The following is a 20,497-nucleotide window of genomic DNA, read 5'->3' on the forward strand; positions in this document are numbered from 1 at the left end:
ACTTATGCCTAAAGACAATTCCCTAGGTTCTGGGGTCTTCCTGTTCTCCGAAGAGCTGTAACACCACATGTAGATAGCTCCTTCATGAAGACTAGCTCATTATACAGTGTTGAAATTGGTGTTGCTATGAATGGGGCTTAAGCAAAGGGTTTTGTACTGAGAGAAATTTCACCTGGCAGAGAGGGGAGAGGGAGGTTTTGAGTTCAGTCAGATCTTAGGTAGTGGGAACAAGGTGGCTTGTAAGGTCCAACACCTAGTAAGGTTTCCATGGAGACAGTGCTCTGGGCTTGTGGGTATGAGAGGCAGAAGACAGGGAGGAAGGACAGATGTGGACAAAGCTTTGCCAGCATCTCAGGAGTGAGGACCAGAGGAGGGCACATCCTGACTTAGGTATCAGAGTGAGATGCCAGGGTCAGAGTGATGACACTGCAGCCACAGGAGATGGAGGAAGAAACGCTTTGGAGAATGGACAGTTTCTTGACATTCTGGCAGGATCCAGAAATGTTACCCAAATCAACTGCCTATAGAGAATGGTTATGCCTAAAAGACAGGTAGGTGTCTTGTGAGTAGTCCAAGAATTGGAGAAATTGTAGGCATGCATCAAAGCGAGGGGTATCAACATTAAAGTGTTTTCTCCTTATCATCCTAGAAATAGGATAAAGATTATGATTATGTAAATCTCGGAACAGAGAATGAGGGCCATGTATGTTGACTAGACTATAGAGTAATCAATCTCCATTTAAAGTCTGTATTATGAAAATATGCATGCTTACAGTTGGCAAGGACACAGCTTGAAACTGGAAAATTCTATGTTTAGGCCTCAGTTCAATTATAGACATGAGAGTTTTTTTTTTTTTTCTTCTAGAAGAAAAGCAAACAGATGGCTTTTATACTGAAATCCCTTTCTATACATATTTTAGAAGAAGAATCAGGATCATGAGGAAACGCATGCAAGGAATTTATTTAGACACAGGCTCTATGCAATTCAGATATCCTGTTCAACTGCAGCTATTGGCTGGGTAATTTGACTTCAGATGTCAACACTGGCTAGGTTGTAATGCAATGTATTCCCCTGCTCCCCAGCCTAGGAGAATCTAAAGGCTTAACAAAGTACAGCCCATCAAATAGTCTGTCTGAAAGCTAAATAGGAGATCACTCAAAACTTACTCTGTTTTTCTCTTTGGAACAATGTCTCCTTACCATTTAAAATAACTTACAGAGTTTTACGATCAATGAAAATAAAACACCCCCTCCCCTGCTCCCCACATCATGTACCTTACAAGTTTCCTGCTCAAACTGTTTTTAATGACATAGACTTCAAAGGTAAATTCCAAGGATGGAATGTAGGAGGTAAGCAGTAGAGTCTGAGGAAGAGAGTTCAATCCCAGGCTGTGTCCTCACCACCTCACCAGCCTTTTGTTTGTTTGTTTGAAACAGGGCTGACTGAACTCACTCATCTCTTGGATAACCCTTACTAGCCAACCAATCCAGCAACACTTTCTCCATATAAACTGTCCAAGTAACCTTCACCTGATGTCTGGCTTCTGGGAGTGGCTGAGCCCTGTGCACGGAAGCTAGGAAATTTTAAAAGGAAGGGGCAGGGGCTGTTAGGAGGGCAATCATTGCTTGTAGGATCAACTTGGATTTTTTAATTTTATTACAAAGCCCCCAAATGTTTGGGAATTATGAGTTTTATAAATTTTGGAGCCATCTGTTGAGTAGAGGGTTTATTTCTTTTCAGCTTATATAATAGATGCAACAACAATAGTTAGATGCTACTGAATATGTATATCAAGCCTGCCAGCTAGGAAGTGTTTCGTGACTAAAATATCAGGAGCATAATAAAAGAGCTAAAGATGGATGTGTGTTTCCTCTACGGCAACTTTCTGGGGACTCTCTATCAAGAAAAATAGTCAATGCTAAACACTGACCAGTAAGAGCAAGCAAGGAAGAAGTCAGTTTTACGATGGGGACAGCAAGTGGGTGAACAGGCATGCACAGGAGACAAGCTCACAGAAGGCACCAGCAGAGAGATGCAAATGCCAAACTTCACAGGCCAAGCAATTACAGGATCAGTCTTTTTTGTTGTTGTTGTTTTTAGAGACAGGGTTTCTCTGTATAGCCTTGGCTGTCCTGGAAATCACTCTGTAGACCAGGCTGGCCTCGAACTCAGAAATTCACCTGCCTCTGCCTCCCAAATGCTGGGATTAAAGGCGTGTGCCACCACTGCCCAGCTACAGGATCAGTCTTGAATATTCAAAATTAATAGTTTAGAGACAAATGTTGTGCTATGCATTAGTTGCTTTGCATTCTATAAATAGCTCCTCCCATCCCTTTCTAACTTGTTCAGCAGATCTGGTACCAAAAATAATTCCTTGGGGGACATTTCTCTGCATTTATTGACAGAATAAAATAGCCATCTCAAGCCATGTCCCTCAAGCATAGACTCATCTCTGGCAGAAGTTAAGTTCACATCTGCCTAAGTATTTGACAAATACCTAGCTCTTGGGTAAACAATGACTTCCCCAAGGGCAGAATTTCTGTATTTTTTTTTAGTCTAAAATACTTAGCACAGTCTTTATGTTAGCATACTATATACTATACACACCCCAAACCACCCACTGATACTATACTTATGAGCAGCCAACTGAATAAGTAACTTTTTAACACAGTTAGGTATATTTAATAACAAGGTACAGATTGACTGACAGCTTAAGCAAGTTTTAAAGTTGGCTTTGAACTGACAACTTACAGAATGACTCATGCTTAGTAGTAGTGATATTACAGAGTCACATGATCTGAACTCCATGACATGTGTCAGTAGTGTCTTCTACTTTATTCACAATTCTCTCTTAGTTGCCAAACCATGTAATTACATTTAAAAGGTATAGTTCCTGTAACTACAGGGCATTCTGAATTCTCAACATTTTTACCACGCCAAGAGAGTAATTTACAGAATTTAAAATTAATAGTCACTGGTGCTGCAGAGATGGTTCAGTGGTTGAGGGCGCTTGCTGCTCTTGTAGAGCAACTAGGTTCAGGTCCTAGCCCCTGTGTTGGAAGACTCACAACCACCTATGACTCCAGCTCCAGAGAATTTGCCATCTGCTTCTGGCCTCCACAGGCAATTGCATGCCTGTGTATCTCATAAATTCACAGAGGCAGTAAGGCAGGCAGACGTGTATGTGCAAGCATGTGTGAATGTGTGTGTGTGTGCACGTGCATGGATACACTAAATAAATACATTTTCAAAATTGATAATCTTTAAAATTTTGCTCGGTGGCATTCAACTCTCAGTAAATACACTATGGCACATACACTGCTGTAAGAAGATTGGTTTTGCCCAGGAATGGTACAGAAATCCATTTCATCAAATGTCAGAGTTTACAACTGATAAAGCCAGATGGATAGGCATTTTAATATTCTGCCATTCATGACAAATAGTTTATCTGAGACATTGGGTCAGACATTCTAAGCACACAGCCATTGGAGAGAGGGGTACAGCCTGAGGGTTCTTGTGAGGACAGAGGAAACAGGCTGGGCTTTCAGGCAGGAAAACTTGTGCTGAGGGCAACAAGACTGTCAGGAGAACTCACCAGTATTGCAGCCCCCATATGATAGCCACCAATATGGTAGGTCCCAGTATGGTGGCCTAAAGGCCAAAAAGATCTTAAAATCTGAGGGACAGTGAATTGTCTCATCTAGTAAAAGCAGTTGCCACAAGAGCTTGATGATCTAAGTTCCATTCCTAGAACCCACAAAAGTTGTCCTCTGAGCTCCATATATGTGCAGGGGCATTAAATTAAAACTAAGTAAAATTCTGAATTATTTTAGGAAATTTGATTATGTCATATATCAAAAAAGCATCTACTATATATATCTTACTTTTCTTGAAAACAAAACCCAATAAAATCAGGGTCTGGAGAGATAGTGGAACAGTTAAAGGCATGCACTGTGCTTGCAGAGGGTCAATGTTCAGTTTCCAGCACCCTTGTTGGGTAGTTCACAATCGCCTGTAACTCCAGCTCTCAAGGATGTGATACCTTTAGCTTCTGCCTTCACACACTCTCTCTCTGTCTCTCTCTCTGTCTCTCTCTCTCTGTCTCTCTCTCTCTCTCACACACACACACACACACACACACACACACACACACACACACACACGCACACAGACCCGTACATATGCATAATTTAAAAAAGAAATATTAATAAAACCAAACATTCACCAAAGGCCAAACCACATACTTTGCTTGCAATCTTCTACCCTGAGTAGAGTTTTTCCAAATTACTTTGTTTTTAAAGGACATAGGAAGCTATAATTCTATGAAATTTGCCTCCTTAAACAGCATCACTCTGCCCACTGTTTCTCTGAGAACTTGAGATAGGGTTAATACTATCCAAACTTCCCACGGGAGGTGTACTTCACTAAATGGACAAGGTTGGTCTAAACCCAAGCACAAAGTGTCCCCTCTGCTGCACTATTGATCTGAATATAGTTACGAAATGCCACATGCTCCCTGTGGAGATGGATGAGAGATGGATCAGTGCTCTTACCACCCAGCGTGCTCATTCTGCTTCCCAATGTTCTTAGCTTTTAATGAACATTGAGTGTAGCTATTAACCTCACGGGCTGTGTCCTCCCTATAATGGACAGGAAATGAAATTCAAATCCCCATGCAAACAGTTTTATTCACTTAGTGCAAATTTAAACAAGATAAGTCTTCACACTTTTGACTTGGCATGGGGACTAAGGTCTGACAAGCCACTTAACCTCTGGGCACCTTCATTTCTATGAGTCCTGTTTAATACTGAATTACTTCATAAAATGTTGGACAGCTTAATAATCTAATGAGAATAAGAAATGAACACATTCAAAAATGTCTAAACTTGTAAGTGAAATGAGATCCAATATAAAGAAGATGGAAAAGATTAATAGCAAATGTCTAACAATTACTTACATTTTAACACCAATTATCTAAAAATTTGAAGTTAATATCAGCTTGATTTGGTTAATCAAATGGGATGGTTAGTTTTAATTGCCAACTTGGTACAACCTAGGATTGCTTAGGAAGAGAGTCTCAGTTTGAAATTGTTTTAATCAAGTTGGTCCGGGTCATTTCTGTGAGGGATTTTTTGTAATTGTGTTAACTGAGGTCTGAAGACTCACCTTGAATGTGGGCAGCACCATTCCCTAGGCTGGGGCACCAGAACTGTGTGAGAGTGGAGACAGGGAAGTTGAGTACAGGCAGGCAGTACCAGCAAATGAGTACGGATATGCATACTTCTCTCTGCTCTTAAATGTGACACCATTGGCTGCTTCAAGCTCTTGCCACTGTGACTTCTCTGCTTGGATGGACTTAGACTTGGACTTGAAAGCCAAATGAGTCTTTTTCTCCCCTAAGTGGTCATGGTATTTCAGCAAATCCACAGAAATGGGGGTTGGATACCAAAACATGACATTTGTACAATGTAAAAAGCAAATAACAACAAAAACCAAAAGCAGCAGGGCATGGCCATTCCAACCTGGGTAAAATAAAAGTTAATACCCGTGACTTAAGGGGTATATGAAGAGAGGTTTTCCCTCATTTACAAACCAGTGAATATCAATCTGAAACTTCTATTTCTTATATTCAGGACTGTTTCACGGCTAAGTAAATTCCTGAGTGGGAAGTGTGCTTTTAAAACTGATTTGAAGGTCAACATTATACACTTGCTCCTATAATTATACTCACAATCTATCATATTTTAGGTAATAAAATGCTTTAGTGATAGTGTACACTGCAGTATACCGTATGCATTTCAAACAATAAAAGACAAAGTGCTATTAAAAAATTTAATGTTACTATCTACATTTCATCTAGTACATTTACTCAGGAGGACATGATGTTGAAACTCCTGGGGTGATTCAACACCTCTCTCCTTAGATGAGAGACGTCAATTCATGGAAGAATTGTTGAAGCAATGTTGTCACTACATTGCCTTTCAAATTTCAGTATCAACTTCCCATAGAGATAAGGAATATGAAACAGTAGATGAAAACTAGGGCTGGCAAGATGGCTCAGTGAGTAATGGTGCTTGTGGCCAAGCCTGATGACCCATGTTTAATCTCTAGAACCCTTGGATGGTAAGAGAGTATCAACTCCTGCAAGCTGTCCTCTGACCTCCACATACACATGCCTTGGTGCACACACATCCATAAATATGTTTTTAATTAGAATGTAATGGTTCTGGGCAGAATTAAATTACAAACAATAATTGAAAGACAAGTGAACATTTTAAAATACCAGTATTAGTTAATAATTGAAGCTATCTATAATTTGTCTTATGCTATGTGAATATGCTAAGGAAAAGTGATAGAGACAATTGCTAACTAATTATAGGTAACATTTTATGGGGAATGCATTCTATTTGCCATAGTTTCTTTACAAGGAGTTGGCCTCTATCAATCATGAAAATAATTACCCATTATGGTCTGAGGGAAATGATGAATAAAAGGATAAATAAGGAACCGCTTGGTGGGAATGTACCCCAGTTGGTAGATGACTAGCTTACCAGACATGAAGCTCTGGGTTCAGTCTCTAGTCCTGCATAAACTAGGTATGGTAGAACATGCCTGTAATCCCAGAACTCAGGCGGTGAAGGCAGGAAAAGCAGAAGTTCAAGATCATCTTCAATTATATAGCAAAATTGACTCCAGCCTGGACTATACGAGACTTGATCTCATAATAATAAATCCCACTACTATGGATGATGATGATGATGATGATGATGATGGATGACAACTTATTCACTACATGAAGGTACAGGAGCAATGGGGCATTTATAAAATGCTTACAATTGTTATCCTCAGAGCTTCTTCCATACTTAATATTAATAGTTAAAAAGTTTTGTATAAAATTATATTTCCAAATCACTTTTTGTTACAAGTGTATTGAGGTAGAATTTACACACCACAAGGTTCACCTATTCAAAGCCTCTAGTCCCACTGGCATGGCAAGACAGAGCATGATGGCTGATGGGAACAGATTTCTGTCCAGGATGATGGAATTTGGATTACTGTGAAAGGTATACCACTTGTAAAATTCCTCAAGGACCCTGATACTGTTGACTTCATTCTTACAGATGCTTTAGGAGGTGAGACTTCAGAGAAAGATGGTATTTCTATGCAGGAAGGTAGAGAAAAGAAGTCAGGGAGAACATTCCAGCATTAGAAGAGGAGGCAGGGCTGCACATGGTAGAAGAGCTTGCATGCCAAGCACCTGGAAGGCTAAGGCATTTCGGGAATCCATTCTAGATTACATAGGGAGTTCCAATCCAACCTGTGCATAGAAAAAGTAGTGGGGCCAAACCTGGCCTAACTTAAATCGATGGCTGTCAATCTGCCTGCTAGGAAGTAATGGATTTCAGGAGAGTAAGAATGGAAATGTGCTAACTATTCAGGGGATCTTGAGATAGCAGAGTGGGGTAGGGGTCATAGCTGGAACCAGCTGAGGGTGATAGAGAGGAAGGGAAGGGGAAGAACAGATACATTTTGGATGTAGAAGAGAAATAATTTGTTTATGGATTTGTGTGGTACTAGAAACAGTGGGAATATAGGAGGAATACATGGAGCAAAGATACTGTCTGACAATTGTAGTACTCCCTCCCTCATGGATCACTGAACTGCGTAACCAATAAAGCACTGCAGAAATGATGGGCTGTGGTTTTCCAAGCTGTGTATATGTATGTACGTACATATATTTATTTATATTCTTCTCTCACATATTGCATCCCATTGCAATTTCCCATCCCTCTACTCCTCCTAGTACACGCCCTCCAACTCCCCTGTGCCCCAGATCCACTCCTCCTCCATTTCCCTTCAGAAAAGAGCAGGCCTCTCAGGATATCAAGTGAACATAGCATAACAAGTTACAATAAGACTAGGCATAAACCTTCATATCAAGATTGGACAAGGTACGCTAGTAGGATGAAAGGGTCCCAGGAGCAGGCAAGAGTCAAAGACATTCCCTGTTCCCACTGTTAGGGGTCCAACAAGAACACCAAGCTATGTAACAATAACATACACGTAGAGGACCTAGCTAAACCCACACAGTGTCTGTGATTGTCACTTCAGTCTCTATGAGCCCTTATGAGCCCTGCTTAGTTTATTCTGTGGACCATGTTTTCACAGTGTCTTCTATCCCTCTGACTCCTACAATCCTTCCTCTTATTCTTCTGGAGGGTTCCTTAAGCTCTGCCTAATGTTTGGCTGTGGGTCTCTGCATCTGCAGCAAGTGTTCTTAACTGCTAAGTCATCTCTCCGGTCCTGGGATTTAAGTTCAAATAACATCTCAAATGGAAAATTCCAGAAATCTCAGTGTTTCTGTGGAGCACAAAGGACCAGGCTACAACATCAGACAAAACCCTGCACTGCTAGTTCTCACTGCTCTTTATTTCAAAACCAAGTAGAAGAGTGTGTGAATTGTAACTAGAATATTTTTTGTTACAGCCTGACAGGCAGAAGAGAACCATCCATCAAAAACCTTCATGTCCCCTTTATATATTGGCCACAGCACTAAGATAAGTATCTGAATAGGCAATGTGGGACTTGCCAGGTCTATAGAAGAGCTCACTGGGTTTCTGGAAACTCAGTTCTGTTTACTTCCACTACTGCTAAACTCATCAATGTGGAAAGCAAATTCACCACACTTAATTTCAGAACACAAAGGGTTGTACACCAAAAGAATTTGCTTCTATTGCTAGTGAGAGACACATTCATCGTCTGAGATACTTGGTTTTGATGTTTAATTATCTTTTCATCTGGACCCAAAGAAAATGGGTTAATTGTATACCTACTCTGATGTCTATCAAAGGGACACAGTATATCATGTGGGTCATAATATTTTAATTATCTTTCAGTCAATTAGATAATAAGGTGAATGGTGGCCAGTTAAAGGTTCAGGTGGACAGCAGTGTCACAGGTCCTCCTGGACATCTGTTTTGCTTTCCTGTCTCCACGGACAGTCACTAAATTAATCACACACATTGTTTATCTTGCCTGCCTACTCCAGAAACATAAAGCAAGCAGTTACGATTTAATTATAAGGAGGTTAGGGAAATAGGAGGGAGAAGATGAAACTTTGGGGACTTTCAGAGGAGGATACTGTGAAATGTACCTACTGTGTGAAGGTGCCATGTTCCTATGTGCACGCCAATTGAATTAATCCTGATGCTTTCCTTGAAAGCAAAGATGAAATGAGTCTCTTGAAATCTGAAAAATGTTTAGGAAGAAACAGAGGGTGACATCATCCACTGCAGTCACCCTCTTGGTTTCTTTTATGTTTATTTCCATGCATACACTTCCTGCTCACTCACTGTGTGCTCACTCACTGTCCACTGCTAGTTCCACCTGTTGGTTGTGATTCAGATACTTTGCTCTACTTATTTGTATTTGAACTCTTCTGGAGTACAATGTTTCAAATAATTACATGTCTGGAAGGCTCTGAGTTTTCCAGGTGCTGAAGGAAGTGTTATAAAGATGGGTGGGACAGGAGGAACATCTAAAATAGCCAGAGCAAGAGGGCTAAAGACATTGGTCTATCTGGATACCCACTCTCATGAGTATCCATAGTTTTCCATCAAATGACACTGGGAATTTTGTTTTCAAACAAAACTTTCATTTTTATTTATGAATATATATGCATGTTTGTGAATGTGAGTCCAGGTGTCTACAGAAGCCTTCTGTAGGCAACAAAATCTTTGGAGCTGGAGGTATAGGTGCTTGTGAGCTGCCTGGTGTGGGTACTTGGAATACAATTTTGGTCTTCTTAAATAGCAGCAAGTGCTCTTAACAATGGAGCCAGCTCTGTATCCCTACCATAGAGTATTTAATAGATGTTTCTAGATTGTAAGATAATCTGAGAGTGGATTTTATTGGCCAGTCTGTGATACCTTTTGATGGTTGCAATTTGGCTCTATCTCATAAAGGGAGACTTTTACCATGGTTCTGTGGAATTCCTGCTACTGTACAATGGAAAGTTGTGTATTAGGTGGTTATCCTGAGGATTAGCAAGCAAACCAGAGTGATAGAAGCTATGGTATTGCTAATAAGTAGTAGACATCGTATGAGAATTCTGGAGGAGAAGCAAGGGAAGCTCATGACACTCTTTCCAAGGTTAGTAAGACAAAGACAGACCATGTCTTTTTGACTTCATTGTCTTTGTGGTCACAAGGCCAACAGAAATACCTTAAGTTTGTTAAGTGACCTGAGATCTATATTTCTGTACAGTAGATAATGATAATGGTAACAGTGTTTGGAGAGAAGCCTTCTCTCAGAAACCAACCAACATAGAAGATAGGGGAGTAAGTCCCTTCATAGTGTATTGATTATGCAACTGTTTATAAGTTGAAGGAAGACTGTCCTTGGATGATGTGTGTACAGTGTTAATGCCAACAGCTGTGCATGATGCTGTAAAAGGTCAATTTGAGAAACCTCAACAACCTGTAATGTTCAAAGGGCACCTAAGGAACCAACAACAGTGATTGGTGATTAAGAAACAATGGTAGAACTCAGCCTTCACTTTCAACAGCACTTTCGAGAACCACTGTCTTCCAGCCCCCTCACCACTACCTCATGATGCAGAGATGAAGGACAGCCCCTCCAGGCTATAGTACATCCACACAGAACTGCATTTTAATGAGAGTCCCACATTGGTTCCTGCATAGACTGAAAGTATTTAATCTTGATCAAGGAGACTAAAGCCAGGTAAAAGTTAACTCATATAAGTAATCTCTGTCTAAGGCGACTGAATAAAATAGTTCTTAGATAAACTGAATTCTTTTCCTTGAGTTTTCCCTACCTCCAGTAGGGAAGATCAAACACAGGGCCTTGGGTATGAACTCTTCAGCCTCTAGTTTAAAAACAGATATGAGGATGTAATGAATTTGGCAGAGACATTGGACATCTGCCTGTCACTCTTGTCACTCTCAGATATGGACACACTTTCTAATATGACTTGAGGCTCAGCCACCATCTCTTTAAGAACCACTATTTTATGGAATCCTAAGCAGACTTTCATATAATCATTATTTTGAGTCTACTTTAAGTCCCGTGGACCTTCTCTCACATCTGGCCCCTAACATATTATCCTGAACATCTGACCCTTAATGTCTGACCATTAATGCTTGGTCCCTAATACCTGGGTCCTAATATCTGAACCCTTACGTCTGGTTCCTTAATACCTGGGCCCTAATATTTGAATCCTAATATCTATCCCCCTAACACCTGGGCCCTAACATCTGACTCCTTTCTTTGGAACTTACAAAAGTTGCTCTTAATAAGAACTTTGAAGGGATGAGTCTGTGTTACACTAAAGAGAAAGCATCCAGGTTTAAGACTCTCCAGGCAGCCAGGTTTAATTAATACAACGATAAACACAATGTCCATTGATTTTCTGACTGGTCAAACACTTCAGTAGCATGAATATTGAGGCATTTGTATGTTTGACATGATGGTTTGCCCTCAAGTTCTTGCTTATCAAACCATAATGGGTAAAGTTATCAATAATTAATGTTTGTTGAGTATTTATTAACCACTTCTCCTCCCTCCCATGCTAGTCTGTTGTTATGTTTTCAAGGCTTTGTCTGTAGGATTTCACTCAGTTTGTAAATGTGGAGAGTGAGGGTTGGTAAGTTTAACAAACTGCACCAAACTGAGGAAAACCCAGAGCAGTGGGGCCCCAGATCAAAGCTGGGCCTGCCTGCCATCTTGGGAGATATTCAGACAAAACTCTGCAGACCAACTGTGTTTCAGCATAAGGTCAGACATCACATCTGAGCCTCATTTTGCACCTCTCCTTTTCCCTCAGATTTTCTTGTGACCTTAGCCTTGGCTGACTCGATTGATACAGACACAGGGACTGCAGAAGCACACCTCTAGTGCTCCTGAGGGTTTTTCCCGAGTGGGTTCAGGAAGCAGGCAAGACCAACCCTGAATGTGGGGAACAAAGCCAGCTAGCTTAGACATTTTCTCTCTCTGCTTCCTGGCAGTCATGATGTGAGTGTTCTGCTTTATCATGCTTGCCCACCATGGTAGCCTGAATCCTTCGCGATACGAGTCTAGATAAACCTTTCCTTCCTCACATTGCTTACATCTAGGGTTTTGTCAGGATAGTAAGGATCTTCTGGTACCTGACGTCACACAACAGGTATTATATTTGTAGCAATTTTTACATAATGAATTTGAAAGGTGATTCATGTCAACCAGAAAGACAAAATACATTGCCTCAAACAGAGTGAGCAAAGATAGGGAGAAAGTTATTTTATCTTTTAATTAGAAGCTGATGAGTTCATTTGGTAAGGACAGAAAGTTATCCCCCAAAGCAGCCAGTGCTTAGGTCCTAGTCAGCTCTGTTTTGTTGACCTGACTCCATCTGAGCGGCTCACCAGTCACACTCAGACACTTTGACCACAAGGCAAATTATGTAAGAACAACACAGGCTGTCTAGGTCAGTGGCTTGAAGCAGTGTTCCACAGCCAATTAATTTTAACAATGTTTTATGAGGCAAATGGGCAGAATAACAACATGCAAAAGAGCCAGCCAGAGGACTGCTTTTAAGTATACAGCTTCAATTCTTGAGATACTCTTAGTCCTCATTTTCTATATTAATTGTTACTTATGTAACATAAGAAGGGGATGTTTCTTGAAGACACGTTGAAATTGAAAAAGGGAGGAGTGTGTGCCAGATTGTCACATACCTGTAACTTCCTCCACTCCAACTAACTCTTTGGAAATTCTGGGAAGTCCTTTATCCCTTGTATGGTGATGGAAACATTCTATTTCTATTAGTACCTTGCTTGAGAACTTGCAAGGTACGTTAAAGACTCACTTTAGAGTTGGAGAGAGGGCTTAGTTCTTCAAAAGGACTGTGTTTAGTTCCCAGCACATGCATTGTGCAGATACTTGCAACTCCAGCTGTGGGGATCTGTTGCCCTTTTCTGGCCTCTTGGGGAACCTGTCACACACATGTACATACATACATACACACACACACACACACACACACACACACACACACACACACACACACACAATTATTTAACTTTACAGTAACTCTTTCCCTGTAGTTACCAAGCATTGATTTCCTAGAAAAGAAGTTAATGTTTAGATGGTTTCTATGCTAATTGCTCAAACTCATATATAAGAAATGATCAAGCTTTCTGCATCATGTGACTTTCAAATCTTTCATCCCCTTCCAGTTTAAAATCCCACCAAGGTGCTCAGCTGCAATGGTGAAGGACTCTAGAGTTGTCTTCAGGGTTCAATGTACTATTTACAACTTCTTTCATACAAATACATATATTAGTTTATACTAATGTTTTCTGAATATACAATGACAAATCCAATCCTGTTACAATATAAAGCCTGATGGGGCTTCTGTCATATAAGATATATAATCCAAGTTATTCCCCTACGATACTACATATACCTTCCTAAAAATACTCACAAGTGCAAAGTGTAAAATGGCAACAATTGCTGAATTATGTAGTTGAAGTGGGTAGATTAGATGACAAGTGAACAATATCAAAGTCAAATTAACAATTCTCTTGCTCAGAGTATTGAGTCCCAGTGGCTATGAAATGTTAATTGATTGACTGATCTTGGACTACTTTTTGATGATAGAATCTCAGGATTTAGGGCTACTGCTTTTGTATTGGGTATGAAATTATGAACATACAATTAATAAGCTTATGATCAAAGCTAATGAAAATTTTACTGGCAGCATTTCTAGTGCAACTGTTTCAAAAATGTTAAAATCTCAAGTTTTATGTTTTTGGATACATATTTCCTTGTCTGAAACTGATAGATTTTTTGTTTCCTTTTTGGTTTTATTGAGATAGGGTCTCACTATCTAGTTCTGTCTGTCCTATGTAGACCAGGCTGGCCTTGAACTCAGAGTTTCACCTGCCCCTGCCTCCCGAGTGCTGGGGCTATAGGTGAGATCCACTACACCTGGGTTGGTGTGTCAAATTGATAATGAAGGGTCTGTAATACAGTCAATAACCAAATAGATTTTAGTAAGTCTCTATAACAGCAAATACTGGGACAGGTTGGCAGTCAGTATTCCTTGACATGGATCTGAAACATTAGTTCCTCTGGGCTGTGCCAGGTGGAGTGGGGAGGCGCACCTTTCCCCACTACCTGATATTTTGAGACAATGTACTCTCCCCTGCTTGTATAGGAAAGAACAGAAAAACAAAATGATGAGCATGCCCCAAAGACCACAGATGGGCATGTCCTCCATGGCTATTTCTCTTGCTCCTTTGAATTAAGAGGGCCTTAAGTAGTTACTAAGTATTGTGTATAGTTCATTATAGTATTGAGTTATTTCTATAGTTTGTTATTGAAATACTACTGTATTAGAGGACGTCTTTTCTGAGGATTTAACACCAGAAGAATCGTACATGGTTGTCTGAGATGGATAGTAGGATGAGAAGCTCAGGCATGAGAGTAGCCATGATGGAGACCCATGAGGACATGAAGGAATCAATGCTGACCTAACTCTGTTGGTTTAGGCCACTAGATGAATGTCATGCCAAGAGCTACAACAGGAAGCATGGAGAAGAAACAGGGTTGGACCAGGGGTTGGGACAGGGGTCAGACTGAGAATTCTACTGCTGACTATGTAACAGTTTAGATGTCCCAAGGGAGCTCAGGGATGGCTGGGAGTACAGGAAACAGGCCCATGGAAAGAGATGCTACCTGGGGAGCCTTAGTTGCTAGTAGACTGAGTGTTCTTTTTTGATGACATCAAGTTTACATTTTAGCAAGGCTGAGTGGGAAGCAGTGGTTCAAGGATCATAGGCTCTGAGTTGGTCCTACCACATCAGTCAATCTTATAAGATGACTAAATACTTTTCTAAGCTGCTTCTGAATAAGACAAACCCTTTCTATTTCCCTCAGCACAGTTAAATTCCTTGAGGGGCCCATTGGGCCCTGTAAACTCACCCTTACCAGTGTCTCCAAGCTTACTTCTTGCTATGCTCTGACTTTTCTTCTCTCAAACGCACCATGTATTGACTCTATTTCCATTATGTTCTTTACCTGGGGAGATTTTGGTCCTATTTCTTATTCTTCTTTGTCAATGAAGTGTTCCTTCACTGACGGCTCCTGGAAAGGTGTGGTGTCTCTACCTCATGTTTGATTTAGAAGTGTCTCCAGACACTTGCTATCAGCCTGCTCTGATATGGCAACTGTCTACCAACAGCAGTGCTTATAATTCACTTCCATAGTCTTGTTCCAGGAAAGGATTGGGCTAATATCTTTTTTTTACCACCTCACACTGACTGAGAGAGAAGCCACTTAGTGTTCCCTGGCTCACTATCCACTTGCTGACTGAAGAAGACTTCTCCCAGGCTTTGTGTTCAAGGATGGCTGTCAGTTGATGGTCCTGTTACAACCTCTATGTGTAGATGGGATCCTCAAACAACATTTACAGACACAGTTAACCTAAGCTCCACTATTGAATTTGCACTTGCTGAGAGGAGTGGTCCTGATGAAAAGCCTTCCTATTGACTTTGTCTGAGTGCTGGCTGTACTTTAACCACACCTATCTATAGGTACTATTTCCAAATAGTACCTGTTGGAGACAAATAGCTTCCTCAGGTGTTGCTCACTTTGAGGAAAAAGTTCTCACAGACAATTCCAGCCTCTGCATATCTCTATAGATGGAGAGCATACCTTGACATTGTAACTTGGGCTAATTGGTTAAAAAAAAAAAAAAAAAAAGTGTTCTTCGGAACTTTTAAATACTTTGTGACCTTCATCTTTGACCATGTAGTAATATGCATTAGAACTAAGCTAAACACAAAAATCCAGGTTTTACAATGTTTTTTTTTTTACATATATTTCAGAAAATATGATAAGTTTTGGACTTACCCTCTAGAGCATATTTCATATCGAGAGCAAAAAGAGACCACATGATTTCTGCACTTATCTTCCCCATGTTTAGTTCTTGTGGAAACCTAAAACAAAACACATCGTGTTAGGGTATCAAAAATAATGGCATCCCTGAAAATCCAAAATGTCTCATTCCACCCATAACCACAGCTGTTATAACACAGCCCACGCACAATCATGTATACTTTCATTTATACAATTTATTTCTACTGACTTTAATAAGCTGGGGGTTAGGATACATACCAAAGTATAAGCTGGAAAATATTAGTATGTGTGGGGAAAATAAGCATTATTATATTGGTACCAAAGTAGCAGAGCCAAGAGATTCCCATGATGTCCCAGTGAATTGTTTAGGTCAGAACAGCTCTATCTGTCTTACCAAGTAATGTCTTCTACGCATTCACCTTGAGAGTAGATAAAGTAAACCCAAACAACAGATATCACATAACACTAGAGAGACCCAGCACACACACACACACACACACACACACACACACTTGTGATGCACATGATATACCAAAGCATAGAGATTTCTGTTTTCTAAACCAAATGTAGAAAGATTAATTCTGTAAATTAATTCTGCTGAAGCTAAAGAGCATTCCCTAAGCACACAGGATGTTGCTCTGACCTTGAGTAAAACAACACATGTGCACTTATTCTAATTACACTTTCCGCACAAAGAATAGTATATACTTCGTTGATACTCCTGGCTGAAAAACATACATTAGATTTTTCATAATATCTACTCATCTGTTAAAACATGCATTTATAGGTTTATTTACCAAAACTTAAACTTAGAATGGAACTCTTACCATGAAAAAAATTAATAAACACATACATATATAAACTAGTCCTCAGCCTTCAATATATTTTATAAATATAAAAATAATCATAGACAAATTATTTTAAGAGGTTTTATTTGTACATGGGTGCTGATACCACTTAGTTTGTGTTGTATTAATTTTTTATGTTGCAAGCAAGCAGAAGTAAAATTATTAATGACATAATGAATGTTTTGGGCTCATGGGGGAGAAAATAGATAATCATATTTAATTAAATTTAATTTTTGAATCTGAACTAAAGTAAGAGTGTATCAGGTCCTAGTGCCTGAACAAAAGGACAAAAATAAAATTATACATTAATACATCTTATATACATCACTTCAAGCATCTCCAGTAAAAAAATCTGAATTTAATGCCTCTTAAAGATTTATTTTATTTTAATTATGTGTATGTGTATATCTGTGTGTGTGTGTGCATGTGTGTGTGTGTGTGTGTATGTGTGTGTGTGTGTGTGTGTGTGTATGTGTGTGTGTGTGTGTATGTGTGTGTGTGTATGTGTGTGTGTATGTGTGTGTGTGTGTGTGTGTGTGTGTGTGTGTGTGTGTGTGTGTGTGCATGTGCGTGCAAGTGCCCACAGAGGCCAGAAGAGGATGCTAGATTTCCCTGGAGCTGGAGCTACTGCAGTTGTGAGCTACCTAATGTGGATGTTGGGAATCAAACTCAGGTCCTCCGCAGGAGCAGAAAGTGCTCTCAACCATGAAGTACTTCTCCAGCATCCACCAGATTCTATCTCACAATACATACAAGACAATTAAGATTATCATCAAAAAGGTTTATTGAGAAAATGCAAGGTTAGTTTGACATTCACAAACTAAACAATGTAATTTACCAATCAATGGACTGAATGGAAAAAAAAAAAGATAGTCACTGCACCAGATGCAGGAAACATGTGGCAAACTCCAATGTCCACTCATGTATAGTAAATCTTTTCTTAAAACTAAAAGTCAATAATATTTATTCTTGGTTTTCCTACAAAACATCAGTGAAGTTCTGAAATTCTGCAAAAGAAGCAGGGTAAAGAAGAAAAAACTGACAGGGAGAGAAGAGGGCTGCATTTGTAGATGCCATGACAATCTGCATACAGAATGCTCAACATGCTACCAACAAACCATTTGGCACTGGGTGAGGTGGCAGGGGTTATAATCCTGGTCCTGGGAAGGCTGAGGAAGGAAGCCTGCAAGTCTAGATCAGCCTGGGCTAATATAGTAAGACCCTGTCTCAAAACTAAGAAAAAGAACACCCTAAACAAAATTAAAGCAACCCAAACTTTCCTCATTGAAAGAGCCTAACCAATTACTATAAAAAGCCATCATAAGAAAGCTCCAAGATCATAATCTATGTATTTGTGTATACTAGTAATAAACCATCAGAAATCTAAATTTGAATAACAGCATCATTTATAATAGCAGCAAGAAGTGCTGAGTACCTAGCTATACATCTAGGTATCTGTACATAATATCCATGCAATGAAAATACAAAGTATTAAGAAGACCCCATGGGTCTTTCTGGGCTTAGGTGGGCTTTTGTTCCTGTTTTCTACTCCTGTGAGGACATGGTGTGCAGAAACACAATTACAACTAAAATGGATATACTGCAGCCACAAGGGTAAATTAGTGAACACGAACTTAGTATACAGACCACCAGCGTACGGCCATTCATAGTTTATCTGGGAAAAAAAGATGGACTGTGCCTGTGTGAGAAGGAAGAAGCTATGCACAGCAGCTGGAGGCTGCAGAGCTTGTAGCAGAGATTCCACAAGTGACTTCAGAAATATTGCCTTAAATCTGGAAGCTTGAATCCGAAAACTTTAAAACACAGACTCTAGCAATCAATTGTGACTTCGCGCAGTTTTCATAGTCAAGGCTCAATTCCAATCTTTAAAAAAATTGACTTAAAGGAGCGTACAGACACTGTGGAATCTTAAATCTGCAAAATGCCAATACAAATGAAATCTTCAACTAAAACAGAGCTATACTGGAGAAAAATACACACAGCCTACATAAAACTGGCAATATTAATATGAAAAGAAGTGTTCTGAGTCGGAGGGTTGGAGAAAGAAGAAGCTGATGAGCAAGTAACTTAAAAAAGAAAAAAAAAAAAACAGAAAAAAAAACAAACAACCCACCCATCCAAGACTGGAGAGATGGCTCAACAGTTAAGAGCCAACATTGCTCTAGAGGGGAGCAGAGTTCAGCTCCCAGTACCTACATCAAGTGACTCACAACCACTGGTTAACTCCTGCTCCAGAGAATGGAAGTCCCTCTTCTGGTTTCTGTGGGTGCTGTACTCAGATGTGTACTTACCCTCCCCCAACCCCCACCCAAAATTAAAAACACAGGGAAAGAAAGGCAGACTGTATCAACATTCCAAGATGTTTAAACAAAACGATGGTGCGATGCATTGTCTCAGACCACAAGTGGTAACAAACTGTAAGCATGCGATCATAGCTGCCACCAGTTCTCTCTAAAGGGCTTTGCTTCCTACCCAGGGCAGACACCTGAGCTCCCACACTGCATCCTGATGTCTGCCTACTGGTTCCATCACCCTCGAGTTACCTGATACAGTGGAATAAGATTCAGACGTTAAGGAGAAAAGACAGAGCTGCTGCTGGTGATAAGGTTTTAAGTGTGTACTTCCATGATTTCATCTCGACACAGGCTTTAACTTATCTAGAGTTTGTTTTCTGATATTATCTTTTGGTTTCAGTACTATTGAGAGCTTCATCATCTCTTGCTTAAGTTTTGTCTAGTTATTACAAAAACATGTCTTTCAGACCTGGGCCATACTGTACCAAATATGACACCTTGCTATATTGAATACATTTTTCAGATGTGCATGCATGTGTGTGTGCATGTGCATATGTGTGTGTGTGTCCTGTGTGTGAGAGAGTCTATGGAGAGTTTTAATTATGAAAGCGCGTTGAACTTCTGCAGCTGGAGTTACAGGCAGTTGTGAGCTATCAAAAATGCTGCTGAGAACAGAACCTGGGTTATCTAGAAGAGCAGTATGCGTTCTAAACCGCTGAGCTGTCTCTTTCACCCTTTAATGGGATATTTTAAGTCAAAGCAATGTCACAGGTAAGAAGGACTTTCTCTGCTCTGGGAAGAGGTTGAAGACCCTTGTGTGGCAGGTAAGAAGTGCCATTGGTACACACAGAGAGCAGGGACATTTGTGTCTTAGGAGACACATAATCCAGGAGGAAGACTTGCTGTCTCTCCCAGTCACCTCTGCTGTCATTTTGCTGATGCTGCTCAGTGACATTCCTCCATCACTCTCTGCTCTTCATCTCTACTCTGGAGACACCCAGGACTCACCACTGCATTGCCCTTTCCTAGGAATGCTTCTACCCCCAAGCAATGTACTCTAACTTCATGTATGTACTTGTATCTTGTTAATCTGTGTTCCTGCAGTGACTCCAGAGGAGAACATGGAAGAACACACTTCCTATGCATCTGACACTAGCATCTCTCTATCACAAAGCACTGGCACGTCTGTAAGTGTGAACTTTCTTGAATATGCTTGAGGAAACCATAGCCTGAGATAAATAGTAGCTTACAGTTTCCAAAATTATTTTGTTGTTGTTGTTGTTGTTTTTTCTATCTTGGAAAGAAAAGGAAAATGCATAATTATGAGAAAAAATATCAAATAGATGATTAAAGAAAACCATCGTCCGAAGAAGAGCCACTCTACTTTCCCTATGGGTTTTTCTCAGTGGCTT

At 40.0% G+C, this 20,497-nt stretch overlaps 1 protein-coding gene across 1 annotated transcript in view; it reads right to left on the reverse strand.

Annotated features, from left to right (window-relative positions):
• The window catches only part of Unc13c (unc-13 homolog C), a 502,014-nt gene that overhangs the window by 126,991 nt on the left and 354,526 nt on the right, over window positions 1–20,497 (reverse strand). The window contains exon 19 of the mRNA XM_085844784.1: window positions 15,917–16,002. Coding sequence (XP_085700910.1) covers window positions 15,917–16,002 — 86 coding nt within the window. The remainder of the gene's footprint in view (window positions 1–15,916; window positions 16,003–20,497) is intronic.

The sequence above is a fragment of the Mus caroli genome, unplaced genomic scaffold (genome assembly GCF_978045245.1).
Source record: "Mus caroli unplaced genomic scaffold, Mus_caroli_1 scaffold_11, whole genome shotgun sequence".
NCBI classification, from domain to species: Eukaryota; Metazoa; Chordata; class Mammalia; order Rodentia; family Muridae; genus Mus; species Mus caroli.